The sequence below is a fragment of the Artemia franciscana genome, chromosome 6 (genome assembly GCF_032884065.1).
Source record: "Artemia franciscana chromosome 6, ASM3288406v1, whole genome shotgun sequence".
In the NCBI taxonomy this organism is placed as follows: Eukaryota; Metazoa; Arthropoda; class Branchiopoda; order Anostraca; family Artemiidae; genus Artemia; species Artemia franciscana.
Window position 1 is genome coordinate 30,506,863 of NC_088868.1, and position 19,913 is coordinate 30,526,775.

The 19,913-nt window shown below is 35.6% G+C and overlaps 1 protein-coding gene across 4 annotated transcripts in view; it reads right to left on the reverse strand.

Annotated features, from left to right (window-relative positions):
• Positions 1 to 19,913, reverse strand: part of LOC136028300 (ATP-binding cassette sub-family C member Sur-like) — a 234,735-nt gene that overhangs the window by 179,507 nt on the left and 35,315 nt on the right. For 2 of the 4 annotated variants that reach the window (XM_065706061.1, XM_065706057.1), the window contains exons 1-2: positions 5,409 to 5,481; positions 1,074 to 2,486 (exon numbers count right to left, since the gene is read on the reverse strand). In XM_065706061.1, the coding sequence (XP_065562133.1) occupies positions 1,074 to 1,580 (507 nt within the window). In that variant the 5' untranslated portion in view covers positions 1,581 to 2,486; positions 5,409 to 5,481. Of the gene's footprint in view, positions 1 to 1,073; positions 2,487 to 5,408; positions 5,482 to 19,913 lie in introns of those variants that run through there. The other 2 variants (XM_065706058.1, XM_065706059.1) reach the window with 1 other exon arrangement.

Below are 19,913 nucleotides of genomic sequence, written 5' to 3' on the forward strand. Positions count from 1 at the left end.
TTTTTACCATTTATTCCTTATTTTCATGTATCAATTTAGTTTACCTTTTTTGGCTTTTTATTCGAATTTGTGTCCCTCCAAAATCTCGCACCTTAAAAAAAATTATATGTACTTGGACGAAAGCTTTGTTTTTTTTTTTTTTTTAACAAATTCAGGAAGTAATTATGGAAGAAATCAAGAATTCTGGGAGATCAAAGTCTGTTTTTTGATCGAAAAAATGAATAAAGTAATAATCATTGATAAAAATGTTTTAAATTAAAAAGTAATAAAAAGATAAAAGGTAATAAGTTTTTGAGTCAAAGGAAAAAATTAAATAAACAAAGTAGCTATCTGAATTGAATTACTGGAAGTGCATATATAAATAGATCGGTCGTAAAAATTAGAGCCAGTTTTAGCCTAAAGAGATTTACAAAACCAGGAAAAAGAACGATTCTTTTTCCCTGAATAGTAAAGAAGGGAAGAAGGGAGGTCCAAAAAAATGTTCCCTGTCAATCCAATTTATTGCAAACAGTTGTACAAGCACAGTAGTGTTACGTCAAAACCCAAAATACCCTTTCACTACCCTTTCACCATTACTGAGAAAGGGTCATCATATTTTAATTTTGTGTTTTGTTTTAAGGTTGTTTTTTTTTTTTACATATTTTGATCAGTTAATTCTGCACTGAGGACAGTCAAGCGGAGGTCTTGACGGAAACATGGACCGAAACCGTCACGATTAGCCAGTGTGGTCTCAGAGATTATTTAAGTGTCTCGTCCAGGTCTGGATTTACCAATAGGGCCCCTAGGCCTAGGAGGCGCACAATGACAGAGGGTGCAATAAATTATTACTGAATGATTTTTTCTTAACAAAAGCTGAACTGATGTTATTTATCGTCAAACCAAAAGTTATTTGTTTTGTTTTAAATTTGGGGACTGATGTGCCGTAAGCATCAATCCTAAGTTTGTTCATGAACGAGCCGTCATGTGAATGATAACAAAAAAAAAATTAGAGCTAGAAAGAATAGCTCACTATGTCAGAAAAAAGGTTTTAACCTTTGGAACTAAGTTGCCCTAGATTAAAAAAAAAAACTTACCATCTGAGAATAAAGGGTCACATAAGGAATGATCAATAAAATAGTCAATCCAATATCTGCTAGTACCACCAAGAGCACAACATAAGAGATGTTTATCCCATGCTTCACCAAATGGCACACTTGTACCAGTCTCGCAGCCGTACAAACAGTAGAGCTAATCACTGCCAATGGAAGAAATATCTTTCGATTCCATACTTGACAAAAGTGTAGCGATAAAATAATGACAATAATTTGAATAAAATTGGAGACTTCACATATCAAAATGAAAACACCTTTTGGTGAGACAAAACACTCTAAGCACAATGTTATATTCATTAATAACTTCAAGAAATTCATTATAAATGAGCATGTAAAATCAATATAATTTTTTCTTCGCTTTTGAACTTTTGAATAATAATAGATTAGTAGTAAAGATAAGTATGAAGACAAAATGGAGGTCACTAGGATAGTATGGTAACAAAAGCTAATAATGCCATCTTCAGACAGCGCATTGTATTCACTCTTCATTTTTAACGAGATGTCATTTAAACATTCGCCACTAGACACATGCCACTTTATCCTGTTGTCTTCTCGAACAGAAAATTATTGATGTCTACATAGATTTTTCACTTGAGCATTTTTGCAAACCTCAAAAGCCATCCGATCAGGTGTTTTGGCTTCCTAAGAATTGACGATGTCCAATGACACTGAGTGGGTGGAGCGTTATCCATTCTCAGCGAGGGCAGAGCGTTGCCCAATCGAATGACATTGCGCGGGCGGGCTAATCTTTTTTAGATAGCCAATGTAGCTGAAGAACACTTCAGCCCATGTATTTTGCTAAGAGTAAGATATCTGATAAAGCCTAATAGATAATCCGTAGCAAAACAGTCCCAAATGACACCCTACTAAATGTGAATCTATAATTGTGCCCAACCAACTGGGGGGGGGGGCTGCCACTTTATTCTGTTTCTTGTCTATTAATAATGTCTTTAATCTTGTCTATAACTTAGTTTCGCTTTTGTTATTATGAACGGCATCAATTGTAGCAAATAATTCTAAGAAGTGAGTATTCATGTCTTATTTAAGATGATACAGTAGTCAAATTGACAATATCGGTTTCAGGAATTGTTTCATTTTCTTTTTCATCACTTAGTGCCATACTGGTATAATACTTGCTACTATATGCCACTTAAAACTATCTTTTTCTATCTCTACTACATGACGGTATATCAAAGATCAGCCAATATATATTGTATAGCTCAATCGTTATTATGATTTTTCAGCTTACAGCCATCATTCATGGACTAATCTATGGTATGGTCTGTATTTCTTTCAAGTAGTGATACACTGCCAGATTTAGCAGAGGGCTTCTTTCTACTTCATCATAAAGACAGTTCATTAGGGTAAACTTCAGTTATTTCAGATACAGATGTCCTGCAAAAGGTTAAAGTGATTAAACCACTTATCAAGTATCCAACTAGGCAGACATAAACGTTGGTGAGTGGGTAGAACTCTTCCCAGAAATTCAAGTTTTCCCCGTAATATTTTAGGTGCTCAAATAATTTGGCTGCTTTTGCATTTCATTTTTTTTTCTGCCACTGAAAACACCCAGCCTCTCTGCGACGAAAAATTAATGTGCTTTTACCTATTCTCTGTTCTCTCTCTCTTTCTCCCTCTCAAAAGGCTTTTTTGAGAGAGAAATAATTTAGAATTTGTTTAGGACTGAGATTTTACGTAGGAAAAAAAGACCTAGAAAGGAAGAACAATTAAAATGTGAAAAGTAACAATAGACAGTAAATTAAGAAAGTGAAAGTAAACAGTTTTAGACTGATGAAACGAAAAGAACTTAGGACAAAAATATATAAGCAAATCAAAGAAAGGTCTGCCGAAGAACTACAAAAAAAAAAACATTAATAGAAGACCAAGAATTGGGTAGGACTATCTTATATATATTTGCCTTACAATATGCCCATTTTGCAGGCCGGCATAAGCCTTAAATTGAGGCAATTGAGAAAGAAATATAATAAGAAAATAGTTCTTACTTAATAATATTCAAAAATTGCAATTAACACATTACGAAGGCACTTCCATTATACTTTGCCCCGAACACCCCACCCATCCCCCATTGTGCAAATATATAGCCCAAATTATATATTTCCTATGTATTTTTTCGTTTCTTGATTTCGTCAGTGTTGATTCAACTTATGTGTAAACTAGTTCAAGTAAGAGCGACGCATGGAAAAATGCATGGTAAATTTATAATTTGGGCTATATATTTGCAAATTAGGGGATTGGGAGGTAATCTAGATAATCAACGGGGCTAGGGGTAAATCAATATCAATTGATGAATTTATGATAGACGTTGCATAGTTATTTGTCTTCCAGGAGAAGAGAGGGTTGAACCCCACTGTTTTTTTTTTCTGTGAACGGCCTGAAACACGTCAAGACTTTAAAGTGTCAATTGGATATGGAGCAAGAAAATCCTACAAAAGTCTTTCCCTGATTCTCCATTTTTATATTCCCCGCCTGTAATTATCCGTTCCCTCTGTAATGAAGTCCACTCAGCCTTACCACAAGTTCAAGCAAGAGTGACGCATGGAAATATGCATGGTAAATTTATAATTTGGGCTATATATTTGCAAATTAGGGGATTGGAAGGTAATCTAGATAATCAACGGGGCTAGGGGTAAATCAATATCAATTGATGAATTTATGATAGACGTTGCATAGTTATTTGTCTTCCAGGAGAAGAGAGGGTTGAACCCCACTGTTTTTTTTTTCTGTGAACGGCCTGAAACACGTCAAGACTTTAAAGTGTCAATTGGATATGGAGCAAGAAAATCCTACAAAAGTCTTTCCATGATTCTCCATTTTTATATTCCCCGACTGTAATTATCCGTTCCCTCTGTAATGAAGTCCACTCAGCCTTACCACTTACTCCTACTTTGTCATTCTTAATCTAATAACAGCTTAAAACAGTTACTCCACACTCCAACTTCGCAAGTCAATTTTGTACATCCTATTTCAGTGAACACTCCGACTATTATTACAGCTCTTCAGTTCTATTTCTCCGCTTCAATTGCAATCAAAGCATTTTATCGATACTTCTTACAAGTTCTTCTCCACATCTGTTTTCCAGTGAAAGTATCTTACAGTTATTCCACACTCACACTCCCCCTGGCCTATACTTCTACCCATATTCCAGTAAAAGCTTTTCGAAGCTACAACTGTCCCCTACTCCCCATCCCTGCCCTGTAACCAGCTTCAGTAGTAGTAGTAGTAGTAGTAGTAGTAGTAATAGTAGTAGTAGTAGTAGTAGTAGTAGTAGAACAATTTTATTAGAAATAAACATTTCTTAACCAATGGCACAACATAAGCGAAGCTTGCGAGGCTGTGCTAAATTCAAAGAAAAAAAGAGACAATATGGAGAATAAGAAAATATGGAGAACGAGACCATATACTGAAATAAAAAAAAAAAACAACCATAAACAATACACTACCTTGCGTGACCCCAAGACAAAAAAAATACATAAATATTACAAATGAATAACCTATGTAAAATTTATTTTAGTTAATCTGTTTCAAAAGCATACCTACCGAGCAACTCCACACGTAAATCAGACTTAAACAGACAGTAAATGTATCACAGTTCAAATAATTGACTTACCAGCAAAGTGAACATACCACTCGATGCCTTTTTTTATGTTGTTTACGAATACAATAATCGCTTCTATCGCAAATTCAAATTTGAACACTTTTTGACCTAACCTAAATATAAACAATTTTGGCACTGAGAAAATGTAGTATTATTTGTCCAAAACGACCGATAAATCGAACTTTAATTGAAAATGCGTCATTTTTAAAAGCGCAAAAAGTGCTTAAATTTGAATTTGCGATAGAAACGATTATTATATTCGTAGAGAGTATGAAAAAGGCATCGAGTGGTATATTCACTTTATTGGTAAATCAATTACATGAACTGTGATATATTTACCCCCGCTTCTATAAATAATCAAATTTTTTGGTTTCAAGGAAATCTAGCGCGTGTTTAGACTGTGTGTTTTATTCCAGGGAGAGAAAGAATATTTGAAAAAAGCGCAAAAAATAAAACCGTTTCAAAATTGAAAGTTTGAAAACATTTTTAGAAAATTACTTCAGAAAATAAAGGAATTCTAAATCCCTTATGAACTTTCTCGTTTGTCATGCCTAAAAGTTAACATACCCTGAAAGTTTTAACTTAACACCCCAGGCCATTGTTCAATAACGAGAAAAGTTCATAGAAACGTCTACAATTTATAAAATAGCCGACTGCTTTCATATAAAAAAAAAAAACAACAACAAAAAAACAGATCAAACCGGTTGAGATAATTGCTCTACTGCCGCACCACAAGTTTGTTCAAGACTAAAGTGTGTTCCAATGTCTAAGATGTATATTGGCGCTCCATCCCGAGTCTTAAAAGGACACCAATCTTAAATCAGGTTTTCAAATCTTGATCTGAACTTCATAGTAGCCAGAGACGAAAAACATAAAAATTTGTCGCTTTAAAAATGTTCATTTTAAGGTGCTGAAAATTTTTTGAATCCTTTTTGTTTAAAGTTCTGTATCATCATTTCAAACTAATAATTAGGCTTTCATTAGGATTCACACAGTTATTTTTAATTTAACAATGCCTATAAAAATAGTGACCGTAAAATATAATAATAAAATTTAAAACATCCCTGAAAAAGTTACCCCACCCTTTTCTCCAACTCTTTTGCCCTTCCAAATATTTTCCGTATATTAAAAAGCCTACCTAAGAAAAGGAGAATTGGAGCGTAAAATTAAGCATTGCGGGGAGAGGCGGGAAATTGAGGAGTTTTCCTAGGGAACGGGAATTTTCGAGAAAACTTTTGTAAATTTTCTTCCCATTGTAGCCTAAAAGAGCTAGGATTTTTATTATTCTTCAACAAAAGATAAGTTCTCCTTCATTGTCAGCCAACTAGTTTTGAAACCTTAGAGTAAAGTCCCTATTGTGAAATTAAATCTGATATTACAATTCGAGGACTCACCCATTCTCCACCAGATGGTGAATATCTATGAATACAAACCCGGTACCAAGGGTGATATCGCCGTGCCAAGGCTCCTTGTGCCATGTGCCACCTGTAGTAAGCACCTCTCGAAAATTGACAACTCTTCGTTTACATTTTGTAAATTTATTTGAATTTAATTGTTTTTAATCATCTCTGTCCTCACACTAATCCCTTCCTTTGCTAAAATTTTCCACACAAACGTTCCCCTTTTTGTGCGACGGGCTCACCAACAAACACATGTTTTCATCGATATTTTTCCTAGGGCTCACGAAAACCAGCACACAAATGAGGTCTGACACACTAGAGCACAAGATGGTATCATGCACGAAAAAACCAAAAGAAGTAGGACGATCAAGTTTGGTTCATGACAAAGACAAAAAGACTCCCCAAAAAGGATCAGAATAAGTCAAGGGGGAAATGCTAAAAGCACGAGCTATTTGTCTTCCTAGATTTTCCCTGATAATGTACTTTAATTAATGAGAGGTATTTTGTGTCAATGTTCTTGGATCTACGAGCGTTCACTTCTGAAAATTTAAATCATGGAAGTAGTAGTGGCACTAGTCGCATCAGGCAGCCAGTAAAAAGGGGCTTAGCAACAATATCTCAGGGTGTTAAGTTAATACTTATAGGGCATTTTGAAGAGGACGTAGAACTAACCAAACAACACTATCTATATACTGCTGCTATTATTACAGCCCCTTGTCCTACTGCCATTACTACTACTGTTACTACTACAACTGATACTACTACTATTATTGCTACTGCTATTGCTACTACTACTATTATTACTACTGCTATTACTACTAATACTACTATTACTACTACTGCTGCTGCTACTACTACTACTACTGATACTACTGCTACTACTACTATTACTACTACTACTACTACAGCTACTATTACTACTATTGCTACAACTATTACTACTATAGAAGTAGTAAAAGCACTACTACTACCACTACTTGTACTCCTGTTACTCCTAGTACTACTACTATTACTGCTTGTACTATTACTACTAGTATAACTGCTACCAGTGCTACTACTACTACTGCTAGTAGTACAACTAAAACTATTACTGCTGCTACTACTATTACTACTAATACTTCATATTACTATTACTATTACAACTACTGCTACTACTACTGCTATTACTAAGTTTAAGGGTAATAAAGTGAAACTTCTGAAAATGTTGAGGAGAATCTGAACTGAATCAAAACACACATAATGATTGTCAAAAGAGCACATAAGCATTATCTCAGGAGAGACATGGGGTATTAAGATGAAATTTCCTGGGCATTTTTTTTGAAGGGGGGGGGGTATTGAACTAAATCAAAACAAACTGTGTGCACGCAGGTTGTTGAAAGGGCGGATCAGCAATATCTCAGGAAAAGATTTTAAAAAAATACTCAATCCTGCACAAAACAGAGAGAAAGAGAGAAATAAGAAGGACCAAGAAGCCAAATGTTTTTTGGATAAAGACATAAGAGTGGTAAATCCAAACAAAATTACACGCCGATAAACGACGGAAGTCTGGCCGTGCAGAGAGAGTCTAAGGAGTTCGAATAGAATTCATTATTAAAAAGATGATAATTACCTTCACCTGAGGCAAATAATGGCAAAATACTAAAGGGCTAAGAAGGGTCACCATGAAGCTGATAAAAACAAAACACGCACTTATATGGACACGTACAATCAGGGCTAAGAAGGGTCACCATGAAGCTGATAAAAACAAAACACGCACTTATATGGACACGTACAATCAGGGCTAAGAAGGGTCACCATGAAGCTGATAAAAACAAAACACGCACTTATATGGACACGTACAATCAGGGCTAAGAAGGGTCACCATGAAGCTGATAAAAACAAAACACGCACTTATATGGACACGTACAATCAGGGCTAAGAAGGGTCACCATGAAGCTGATAAAAACAAAACACGCACTTATATGGACACGTACAATCAGGGCTAAGAAGGGTCACCATGAAGCTGATAAAAACAAAACACGCACTTATATGGACACGTACAATCAGGGCTAAGAAGGGTCACCATGAAGCTGATAAAAACAAAACACGCACTTATATGGACACGTACAATCAGGGCTAAGAAGGGTCACCATGAAGCTGATAAAAACAAAACACGCACTTATATGGACACGTACAATCAGGGCTAAGAAGGGTCACCATGAAGCTGATAAAAACAAAACACGCACTTATATGGACACGTACAATCAGGGCTAAGAAGGGTCACCATGAAGCTGATAAAAACAAAACAAGCACTTATATGGACACGTACAATCAGGGCTAAGAAGGGTCACCATGAAGCTGATAAAAACAAAACACGCACTTATATGGACACGTACAATCAGGGCTAAGAAGGGTCACCATGAAGCTGATAAAAACAAAATAAGCACTTATATGGACACGTACAATCAGGGCTAAGAAGGGTCACCATGAAGCTGATAAAAACAAAACACGCACTTATATGGACACGTACAATCAGGGCTAAGAAGGGTCACCATGAAGCTGATAAAAACAAAACACGCACTTATATGGACACGTACAATCAGGGCTAAGAAGGGTCACCATGAAGCTGATAAAAACAAAATAAGCACTTATATGGACACGTACAATCAGGGCTAAGAAGGGTCACCATGAAGCTGATAAAAACAAAACACGCACTTATATGGACACGTACAATCAGGGCTAAGAAGGGTCACCATGAAGCTGATAAAAACAAAACACGCACTTATATGGACACGTACAATCAGGGCTAAGAAGGGTCACCATGAAGCTGATAAAAACAAAACAAGCACTTATATGGACACGTACAATCAGGGCTAAGAAGGGTCACCATGAAGCTGATAAAAACAAAACACGCACTTATATGGACAGGTACAATCAGGGCTAAGAAGGGTCACCATGAAGCTGATAAAAACAAAATAAGCACTTATATGGACACGTACAATCAGGGCTAAGAAGGGTCACCATGAAGCTGATAAAAACAAAACACGCACTTATATGGACACGTACAATCAGGGCTAAGAAGGGTCACCATGAAGCTGATAAAAACAAAACACGCACTTATATGGACACGTACAATCAGGTACATGTAAAAAATAATAATAATTTACATTGTCAGTTTAATATACATATATATTATGCTGATATTTATTCCTTAAAATGTTAATAATATTTAATTTATTACGGTTGTAAAAGTAAAGATATTAAAATTTTTTTCGTAAAGTAAAAATTATGTTCTGGCCTTGGAAATGGGTTAGGGTTTTGAGCCTTAATAATGCTAGTTTCTGCTCGTTTTGAAATTGACTCGGTTATTTATTGTAGTTTCTGTTCCTTTTGAATTTAATTTATTTATCAATGCTGAATTGTGGTAGTTTTACACTTCAAACACTATTTGGTTCTATTTTCACTTATTTTTGGTTTAATGGAGTTCTTCAATTTTCCTTGGAAACAACTTATCTTAAGAAAAAAGTTTTTTAATTAATTTCTTTTCATTTTATATTGAAATAGTCTTTTTCAGGGGAATAAATAACAGTTTGAATTTTTTCGATTTTTCGTTAAAACTGTATAGTTTGGACTGCTCTTGGTAGGCTGGAGAAACTTTTTCATCAATTTTTAAGAGACATACACCCTTTTAAAAATCTGAACTCAAATACTACTACTACTACTAAGAACTCACTGCAGCACCAAGCCGCCTGAGGCCAACACAGCTGCGCAAGCTTATCCTCCATCCCAATTTATTCAAAGGCTCCCTCTTTACATCCCCTAGAAAGTTCCCATTTCTTTTAAATCTTTCTTTATGGCATCTTCCCAACCCAGACGAGGACGACCTGCTTTCTGTTTAGCCCTAGATGTTTGGCCGAAAAGGACAATCTTCGGCAATGTGTCATCCTTCTTCCGCAGAAAGTGCCCTAGCCATGTCAAACTTTCTCTCATTAGTGCCTTAGAATATGGGACTGAACCACATTTTTCATACAGCCCGCTGCTTGAAATATGGTCAGTCAGCCGGGTACCAATAACAATCCGTATGCAATTTCTCTAGAAAACATCTAGTAAATCTTCATCTGCATTTCGGAAAACCCATGGTTCAGAGACATGTTTGACTAATGTCATCAATGTACCTTCCAATATTCTAATCTTGGTTTGCAGACTTATCTTCCAATTCTTCCAATTTCTTTTAACTGTGAAAAAACACCCCGACCCTTGGCTATTCTACTTTTGACATCTTCACTGCTCCCACCGTCTTTACCAGTAATAGGGAACAATAATAGGGAACAAAATTACTGCATTTCCATTTCGCACTTATTGGTGCATAAAACTCTGAATTCTGAACTCTATGCCATCTAGCGGCATCTTCCAGATCCTCGGCAATTTTATCCATGGCCTCCACTTCACACCTCCTCCGTTCATATTTTAATGCTTTCTCTACTTTCTTTACCCTTCTTTTTTTTTCATATGATCTAATACTCAGATAATTCTCGTACAAACCCCTTCTCCTCTCTATTAAAAATAAAGTTATTTCACTAATATTGCTAGCTACAGTCTTAACTTTCTTCCCTAAGATACCATCAGCAACTTCACAATTGTTTCTCTAAAATTATTCCAACCATCTTCCACATTTTCAAATTTTGAAATTAAGTTTAGTATCCAGCTGTTCCTGGTAAGTTTCTCTCAAATTTTTATCCTGGAGTCTATCAACATCATGACTTCCCGGGAGGTAGTTACCCTTCCGAAATTTTAGCTTTAAATTAGCCCTAGACACTACTAGATGGTGATCTTTACTTTTATTAAATATAAAAAAAACATGTTTTTTCAACTGCAAGTAAGGAGCGACATTAAAACTTAAAACAAACAAAAACTATTCTGTATGTGAAAGGGGTTGTCCACTCCTCAACGCCCAGGTCTTTACGCTAAAGTTTGACTCTGTCACAACTTTTTAAAACAATAAAATAACTTTAGCGTAAAACAACCCCTTTCATATACGGAATAATTGCTGTTTGTTTAAAGTTTTAATGTCGCTCCTTACTTGCAGTTAAAAAAACATGTTTTTTATATGCTGTATGTGCTGTAACATGCTTTTTTTGTGCTCTTAAAAAGAGCACTAGAACCTTTAATTTCCGTTAGAATTAGCCCTCTCGTGACATTCTAGGACTACTGGGTCGATACAATCACACCTAAAAAAAGAAGAAAAAAGAAAAACAAACAAATAAACACGCACCCGTGATCGGTCGTCTGGCAAAAAATATAAAGTTCCACATTTTTGTAGATAGGCGCTTGAAAATTTTACTATAGGGTTCTCTGATGCGCTGAATGCGATGGTGTGATTTAAGATTCTATGACTTTTAGGGGGTTTTTCCCTCTATTTTCTAAAATAAGGCAAGTTTTCTCAGGGTCGTAACTTTTGATTGGTAAGACTAAACTAAATAAAGCTTATATATTTAAAATCAGCATTAAAATATGATTCTTTTGATGCAACTATTGGTATCAAAATATTGGTATCCATTTTTTAGAGTTTCGGTTACTATTGAGCCGGGTTGCTCCAAACTGTTCGTTACGACGAGCTGTTTGAAGATCAATAACAGCATTCTTATATACACAAATATCTTGAATTGATAGTGCTTGTCTTTGGTTTACTATAACATGATCGATAAGGTTTGCCGTCTTATCATCACCTGAATACCATGTCAACTTATCGTCCATTTTACGACCAAACACCGTATTGGTTTTAACTAAATTGTTGTACATACAAAATTGCAAAAGTCAGAGGCCATTACTGTTTTCTTTTCCTACACAAAATTTACCTAGGCTAGGATACCATCGATCCCTATCGACCGACCTGGGTGTTAAAATCTCCAAGTAGAAACACCATATTTCTATCCGGGACCCTGTCTATCTGCTCCTGTAACTGTAAGTAAAATTCATCTGAATCACTAGAATCTCCATCAGTTGGTTGAGCAGGGGCATATACTGCTATATCTGATATCCTGAACTTTTTAGTCATAAAATGAATAATTAGTTTTCTATTATAAATACCTTACCAGCCTAATCAAGATTAAGTAGCTTCCTTTTTTATCATGAGCCCTACTCCCTATCTCTGTATCCAATCCTTCCTGCCTGAGCAAACAAATTCTAAACCACTTAGTTTCATGCTTCCTACCCCCTGGAATATGATTTTCTGAAACTCCTAATAAGTCCAGCTCGAATCGTCTGAATTCGTCAGTCAAAATGTCGATATGATAGTCAATTTTTAACGTCGTAACGTTCAAAGTTCTAATTTTCATGTCCGTTAAATCACTGAAATTATTTTGGCCCCAGGAAAGGCAATGATCCCGGATGCCAGTGCAGGACGGGGATCAACATATCTTCTCAAGTGTACACCAAAGTGCCTAAGTCGACTCAGAACCGGACAGCAAGGAGTCCCTGGGATCTTCAGTATGAATGCCCGCTTTATGCAATCCTGGGCCAATCTTGGTCACAACATGGTTTTTAGCGCTTGGCGATGCTCTTCTATCAACAAGAGTCGAAATCCTAAACAGACAGTCCCAAGCCTATTACCTACAAATATTTAGCTACTGCGGGGATTCATTCTATTTGGGCACAAATAGTGGTGTTTAATTTAGTTTTATACCTCCTCTCAAAAATAAAACTTAAATTATTCTCTAAAAATTCAGTCTAGGCTCTTTGACAGCCAGTGGCGTATCTACAGTGTTTTCACTTGGGGGGGGGCAGAGGGGTTGCTACTGAAGTAGGTGCTATTCCTGCGGTGCTGAAGAAAAGTAACTATGTAACAAACACGCTACTTGTTGAATTTAAAAACAATGCACAATACGTCATAAACAATAGATACACATTGAACAATCATAAATATAAGTGCTGGTACTCGACTTTTACTTAAATTAAATAAAAAAACAAGTTTTTTTTTAACTAAAATAAGGAGCAACATTAAAACTTAAAACGAACAGAGGTTACTCCATTCATGAAAAGGGCTTTTCCTCCTCAACGCCCCGCCCTTTACGCTAAAGTTTGACTCTTTCTCTTAACACTACTTTTTAAAATAGCGGGGCGTTGAGGAGGAAAAGCCCTTTCCATATACGGAGTAATTAATGACTAAGATGAATGAAAGAAAATATCTTTATAAGATATGCGTAATAATTTATGTTCGTTTCAAGTTTTAATGTTAGTCCTTACTTTCAGTTGGAAAAAACTTTTTTTTTTTTTTGTTATTAACAACCACAAGCCGAAGACATACAATACCTTTTGTCTATTATCACATAAATATCATAGTTATAAAGATTTTTAAGATGAAATTGAAAATAAAATTATTGTATATATCGGTAATTATTTAAAAAAATTTGAACTTTAGCGTAAAGAGCGAGGTATTGACGAGAGAGGGAACTTTCTTATGTACGTAATATGAGGGGTTTGCCTTCTTGTCAATACTTCGCTCTTAACGCTAAAATTCAAATTGTGTTCCAATTCTTTACAAATGACTCCTGAATCACGAAGGCCGTTTAACTAGGATAAATAGCCCTTTTGAAATAACTAAAAATCCTTTAGCGTAACGAATGGGGTATTGAGGAGGGGAAGAACGACCTCACCTACAAAATAATTTCTGTTCGTTGTTATTTTTAATGTTACCCCTTACTTTCAGTTGAAAAAACTTGTTTTTTATATTTAATTTCTTATTGTTTTTTAAATTATGCTGAAGAATCCAGCACCCCCTTCATGGAAATTCTATTCCCCAATGAAAAATTCCTCCATGGATAGATCCCCCCACGTAACCCAATCCCCCAGATCCCTCCCTCCCACCAGAAAGCATCCCCCTGAAAACGTCTGTATACTTAGCAATAACCAATACTATATCTAAACAATGGGCAAAGAACATAACTTGCAGCCCATCCCAAGGGGACTGTGGGGGATTAAGTCGTCCTAAAAGACATAGTCATTAGATATTTCGACTATGCTGAAATAAATGACTATCAAATTTTGATAGTCATTTGATGAGAAAAATGATCATGGGAGGGGGCCTAGTTGCCCTCCGATATTTTTGTTCACTTAATAAGGGAACTAGAACTTTTGACTTCCTTTCGAATGAGCCTTCTTGCAAAATTCTGGGACCACTGGGTCGATACGATCACCCCTGGAAAAAAAAATAAGCACACATCCGTGATCTTTCTTCTGGCAAAACATATAAAGTTCCACATTAGGCGTTCTAGCTCCAGCGCTTAGACTCCTGATGCACTAATGCTTACCTATACTAAACTACAGTATTGATCTACTTACATAATCATAACACAAGAGATAATTCATTTGCATAATCAAGCAGGCAGCTCATTTACAAATACCTGTCTGGACACCATTAACAAGATATAGTAAACGGTTTCATTTGATTTCAAATTGGATTAAGTATTGCATAGTAGTGAGATATGCATAAACTTGAAATTAATAGTCATATGTATTTTAAACGATGATGCGAGAGGCCTATGAGTAGTAATTAAAATTAATAGCCGTATGTATTTTAAGCGATGGTTCAACAGGCATATGAGGAACATGATGCATTAAGCCTTTTTAAAAGTATTGCTTACTAATAAGGATACGCATTAAGTTGAAATTAAGTCATATATATTTTAAGCGATGATGAGACAGCCCTCTGAGGGAAATGATGCAATAAAGTCCTTTGAAAAGTTTTGCTTAGTATTTGGGTGTGAATGAAGACAAAAAAAATAAAATCGTATATATCTTGAGCGATTATACGACAGTCCTATGCGTAAAATGAAACAATAAAGCTTCTTGAAAAGCATTATTTCGTATTGGGAATATGCATTAAGTTGAAATTAATAAAGTCGTATATATTTTAAGCGATGATGAGACAGGCCTATAAAGGAAAAGATGCGATAAAGTCCTTTGAAAAGTTTTGCTTAGTATTGTACGTATTGGGTATTTTCGTATTGGGAATATGCATTAAGTTGAAATTAATAAAGTCGTATATATTTTAGGCGATGATGAGACAGGCCTATGAGGGAAATTATGCAATAAAGATCTTTGAAAAGTTTTGCTTAGTATTGGGGTATGAATGAAGACAAAAATAAAAAAGTCGTATATATCTTGAGCGATTATACGACAGTCCTATGCGTAAAATGAAACAATAAAACTTCTTGAAAAGCATTATTTCGTATTGGGAATGTGCATTAAGTTGAAATTAATAAAGTCGTATATATTTTAAGCGATGATGAGACAGGCCTATAAAGGAAAAGATGCGATGAAGTCCTTTGAAAAGTTTTGCTTAGTATTGGGGTATGAAGGAAGCCAAAAATAATAAAGTCGTATATATCTTGAGCGATTATACGACAGTCCTACGCTTAAAATGAAACAATGAAGCTTTTTGAAAAAATTTATTTCGTATTGGGAATATGCATTAAGTTTAAATTAATAAACTCGTAAATATTTTAGGCGATGATGAGACAGTCTTATGAGGGAAATTATGCAATAGAATTCTTTGACAAGTTTTGCTTAGTATTGGGGTATGAATGAAGACAAAGATAAAAAAAATCGTATAAATCTTGAGCGATTATACGACAGTCTTATGCGTAAAATGAAACAATAAAGCTTTTGAAAAGCATTATTTCTTATTGGGAATATTCATTAAGTTGAAATTAATAAAGTCGTATATATTTTATGCGATGATTAGACAGCCGTATGAGGGATTAAATAAAAAAAACAAGTTTTTTAAATGAAAGTATGGAGCGACATTAAAACTTAAAACGAACAGAAATTACTCCGTATATGAAAGGGTCTTTTCCTTCTCAACGCCCCGCTCTTTACGCCAAAGTTTGACTCTTTCTCTTAACTCTACATTTTAAAACAGTAAAAAACTTTAGCGTAAAGAGCGGGGCGTTGAGAAGGAAAAGCCCCTTTCATATACGGAGTAATTTCTGTACGTTTTAAGTTTTAATGTCGCTCCTTACTTTCATTTAAAAAACTTGTTTTTTCATTTAATTTCTGAACGTTTTTGAATCAAGGTATGTTTTGATTTTGGCTCTCCGCAGAGGAATAATTAAAACGAAATTTGTATATTTATTTTTTTTGGCTAAATGGCTTTCTCATAATTTTGATCGAATGTTTTTGAGAAAAAAAATCGGGAGAGGAAGCCTATTTGCCCTCCGATTTTCGGTTAATTAAAAAGGCAACCAGAACTTTTAATTTTTTACGAATCTTTTTATAAGTAAAAGATATACGTAACTTATAAATTAGCTTACGTAAAGAACTTTTGTATTCTCATGTTTTTATTATATATATGAGGGGGTTCGCCCCCTCGTCAGTACCTCACTCTTTACACTAAAGCTTAAATTTTGTCCCAATTCATTAAGAATGACCCCTGAATCACAAAAGCCGCAGAATAAATAGTTGAATATACTAAAAATACTTTAGCGTAAAGAGCGAGGTATTAGGAGGAGGTGAGCCCCTCATATGGGTAATAATTTATGTTCGTTTTAAGTTTTAATGCTGCTGCTTACTTCCAGCTGAAAAACACTTTTTCATATTTATTTTTCCATTGTTTTTTTTTTAAGTAATGCTAGTAAATCCTGCGCTCCCTTCATGGACATTTTTCCCCCATGACAAATTCCTCGATGGAAAGTTCCCCCAGCATATCCCCCTCTTCTCAACCCCTGCCTCCAACCAAAAAATCCTCCTGAAAACACCTGTACACTTCCCAATAACCATTACTATATGTAAGCACTGGTCAAAGTTTTGAACTTGTAACCCCTCCCACGGAGACTGTGGGGGAGTAAGTCATCCCCAAAGACATAGTTATAAGGTTTTTTGACTACGCTGAATAAAATGGCTATCTCAGAAATTTGATCGGTTGACTTTGGGAAAATAATTAGCGTGGGAGGGGGCCTAGGTGCCCTCCAATTTTTTGGTCACTTAAAAAGGGCACTAGAACTTTTCATTTCCGTTAGAATGAGCCCTCTCGCAACATTCTAGGACAACTGGGTCGATACGATCACCCCTGGGGAAAAAAACAAACAAATAAACACGCATCCGTGATTTGCCTTCTGGCAAAAAACATAAAATTCCACATTTTTGTAAATAGGAGCTTGAAACTTCTCCAGTAGGGTTCTCTGATACGCTGAATCTGATGGTGTGATTTTCGTTAAGATTCTATGACTTTTAGGGGGTGTTTCCTCCTATTTCCTAAAATAACGCAAATTTTCTCAGGCTCGTAACTTTTGATGGGTAAGACTAATCTTGATGAAGCTTATATATTTAAAATCAGCATTAAAATGCGATTCTTTTTATGTAGCTATTGGTACCAAAATTCCATTTTTAGACTTTTCGATACTATTGAGCCGGGTCGCTCCTTACTACAGTTCGTTACCACGAACTGTTTGAAATGATTAAGTAAACCCCTTTGAAAAGTGTTGCTTAATATTGAGGTATCAGTAGAGTCAAAAATAAAGAAGTCCTGCATATCTTGAGCGATTATACGACAGTCCTATGCGGGCAATGATACAATAGAGCCTTTTGAAAAGCACTGTTTCATATTGAGGATATGCATAAAGTCGGTATTAATAAAGTCGTACCTATTTTATGCGATGATTAGGCAGCCCTATGAGGGAAATGATTAAGTAAAGCCCTTTGAAAAGTATTGCTTAATATTGAGGTATCAATAGAGTCAAAAATAAAGAAGTCCTGCATATCTTGAGCGATTATACGACAGTCCTATGCGGGCAATGATACAATAGAGCCTTTTGAAAAGCACTGTTTCGTATTGAGGATATGCATAAAGTCGAAATTAATAAAGTCGTATATAATAAATAAAGTCAGTTTTCATTCAGAGTTCAAGGAGTTAACAACAAAACCAGATTTCATTTCTTTCGGATAACATCCATGCTTACATTTAGACAAATTGTGTAACTAACTAGTTTAAACCAAGATTGAAATAACGTTTCTCTCCCGCGTGGCTTTGAGCCAATATTGTGATTTTTTCGAATGGTGAAAAAAAAGTCTTATTGCTAATTAACGATACTGGATCAAATCAAGGAGTGATAAAGGTTTTACATTTTGCACTTTGATAAGTTTATAAGGGTGTAAATGGCGGTCCAAACACGAGAGGCCGAGAAAATGCAAAGTGCCCAGTTCTTGCAAGAAATTAATTTTAAACTGGATTTATTACCGGTGCTTTCGCAGAAAGTTAATACGATTCCTGAACTTTCGGATAGCATTGATGCCATACAAGTACAGTTAAGTAACATTATTACGCAGTTATCTAACAATGCTAAGACAAATGATGAAATTAAAAAAGAGCTGGAAAATGTGAAATCGAACCTAGCAGTCTCTTATGAACGAGCCAATAAGCTCGAAACAGAGCAGAAAAGAACGAATTTAATCTTCTATAATTACACCCCTCAACAACTCGGAGATTATACTCTGAAGCAAGAAATAACGGGATTATTAAATCGTACTATGCCGTCTCTCGGAATAAATCAAAGTGATATACGTGACATTTTTAGATTGAAATCAGGGCCGATAGTAGTAAAGCTAAACTCGGTTGAAATCAGAGACTATATTTTAAGAAACAGCTCCGTATTAAGAAGGTTTGGTTTTTCGGTGGCTCCGGATTACACAGCTATACAAAGGGAGGCCCGTAAATATTTAAAGGAAATGTTGACTACTGCGCAAAATGATGGCCGTGATGCAAAATTACGAGGTGACAAACTATTCATCGAAGGCCGAATATTCAGGTATGATGGAAATTCAATAGTCGAGATTAAGCGTAATTTGAAGCCAGTACAAAATTCTGGTCCACCCTTTAGTGCTAGGCTCCCAAATGATCCCAATAATATTCCGATGAGGCTAGTTAGTGATGCCAGTGATAGTGATACTGAGACATTAGTGCCATCGACTAGCACTCCTCAGGCAGTATCGACAGCTAAAAGACCTGCTAGTGCTATTGTCAGCCCAAATGACTTGTTTCGACCAGGTACTCGTAATGTAGCACCCAAAGGAAGCCATTCGACAAGAAAGAAGTTTAATGAAAGACATCGTGGTGGTTTTTCACGTGATTTTTATGACAATAAACACCGAAGTGAGTTAGCGGATATAAATAACTGCACTCGTGAGTATTATCATGTTGCCTTTCCCCCGACCAAGACTAGTAACGAGCAATCTCAACCAAAGGCTAGCGATGTTAACGTGCTAACAGAAGGCGTAGAAACATAGGATATAGAGGGCCATATACTGAGTCTAGTGTCATGGAACATACGAGGATTACGTGATAAGTTGACCTATTTATATGACGATTTATTTTCGTTTGATGTGATTTCGCTTATTGAAACATGGAACGATTGTTCTCTTATATCACCTCTCCCCGGGTATATAGACCGTGCGTAATGTAGCAAGAAATAATAGACATTATGGTGGCATTTTGGTTTTGGTTAAAGCATCTGCTATTGACGGCTATGAGAGAATTACTAGTAGATCTGAAAACTTGTTTTGGCTGTCTATTTATTTGAAATGTGGGAAGAAATTAATTTTGGTTGTAGTGTATATACCTCCACAGAATAGTTCGTACAATCGAGAAAATACTTGGGAAATTTTAGGAGAAGAATTTTCGTTAATACAAGAAAGTTATAAAGATCTGGATTGTGTATTAATGGGGGATTTCAATGCTTATACCGGCCTGGAGGCTGAGATCCCAGATGTGTTGATCCCAGATTTAGGTGATTTTGTCCAATTTGTTGTAGAATACCACGAAGAAACAAGGATAAA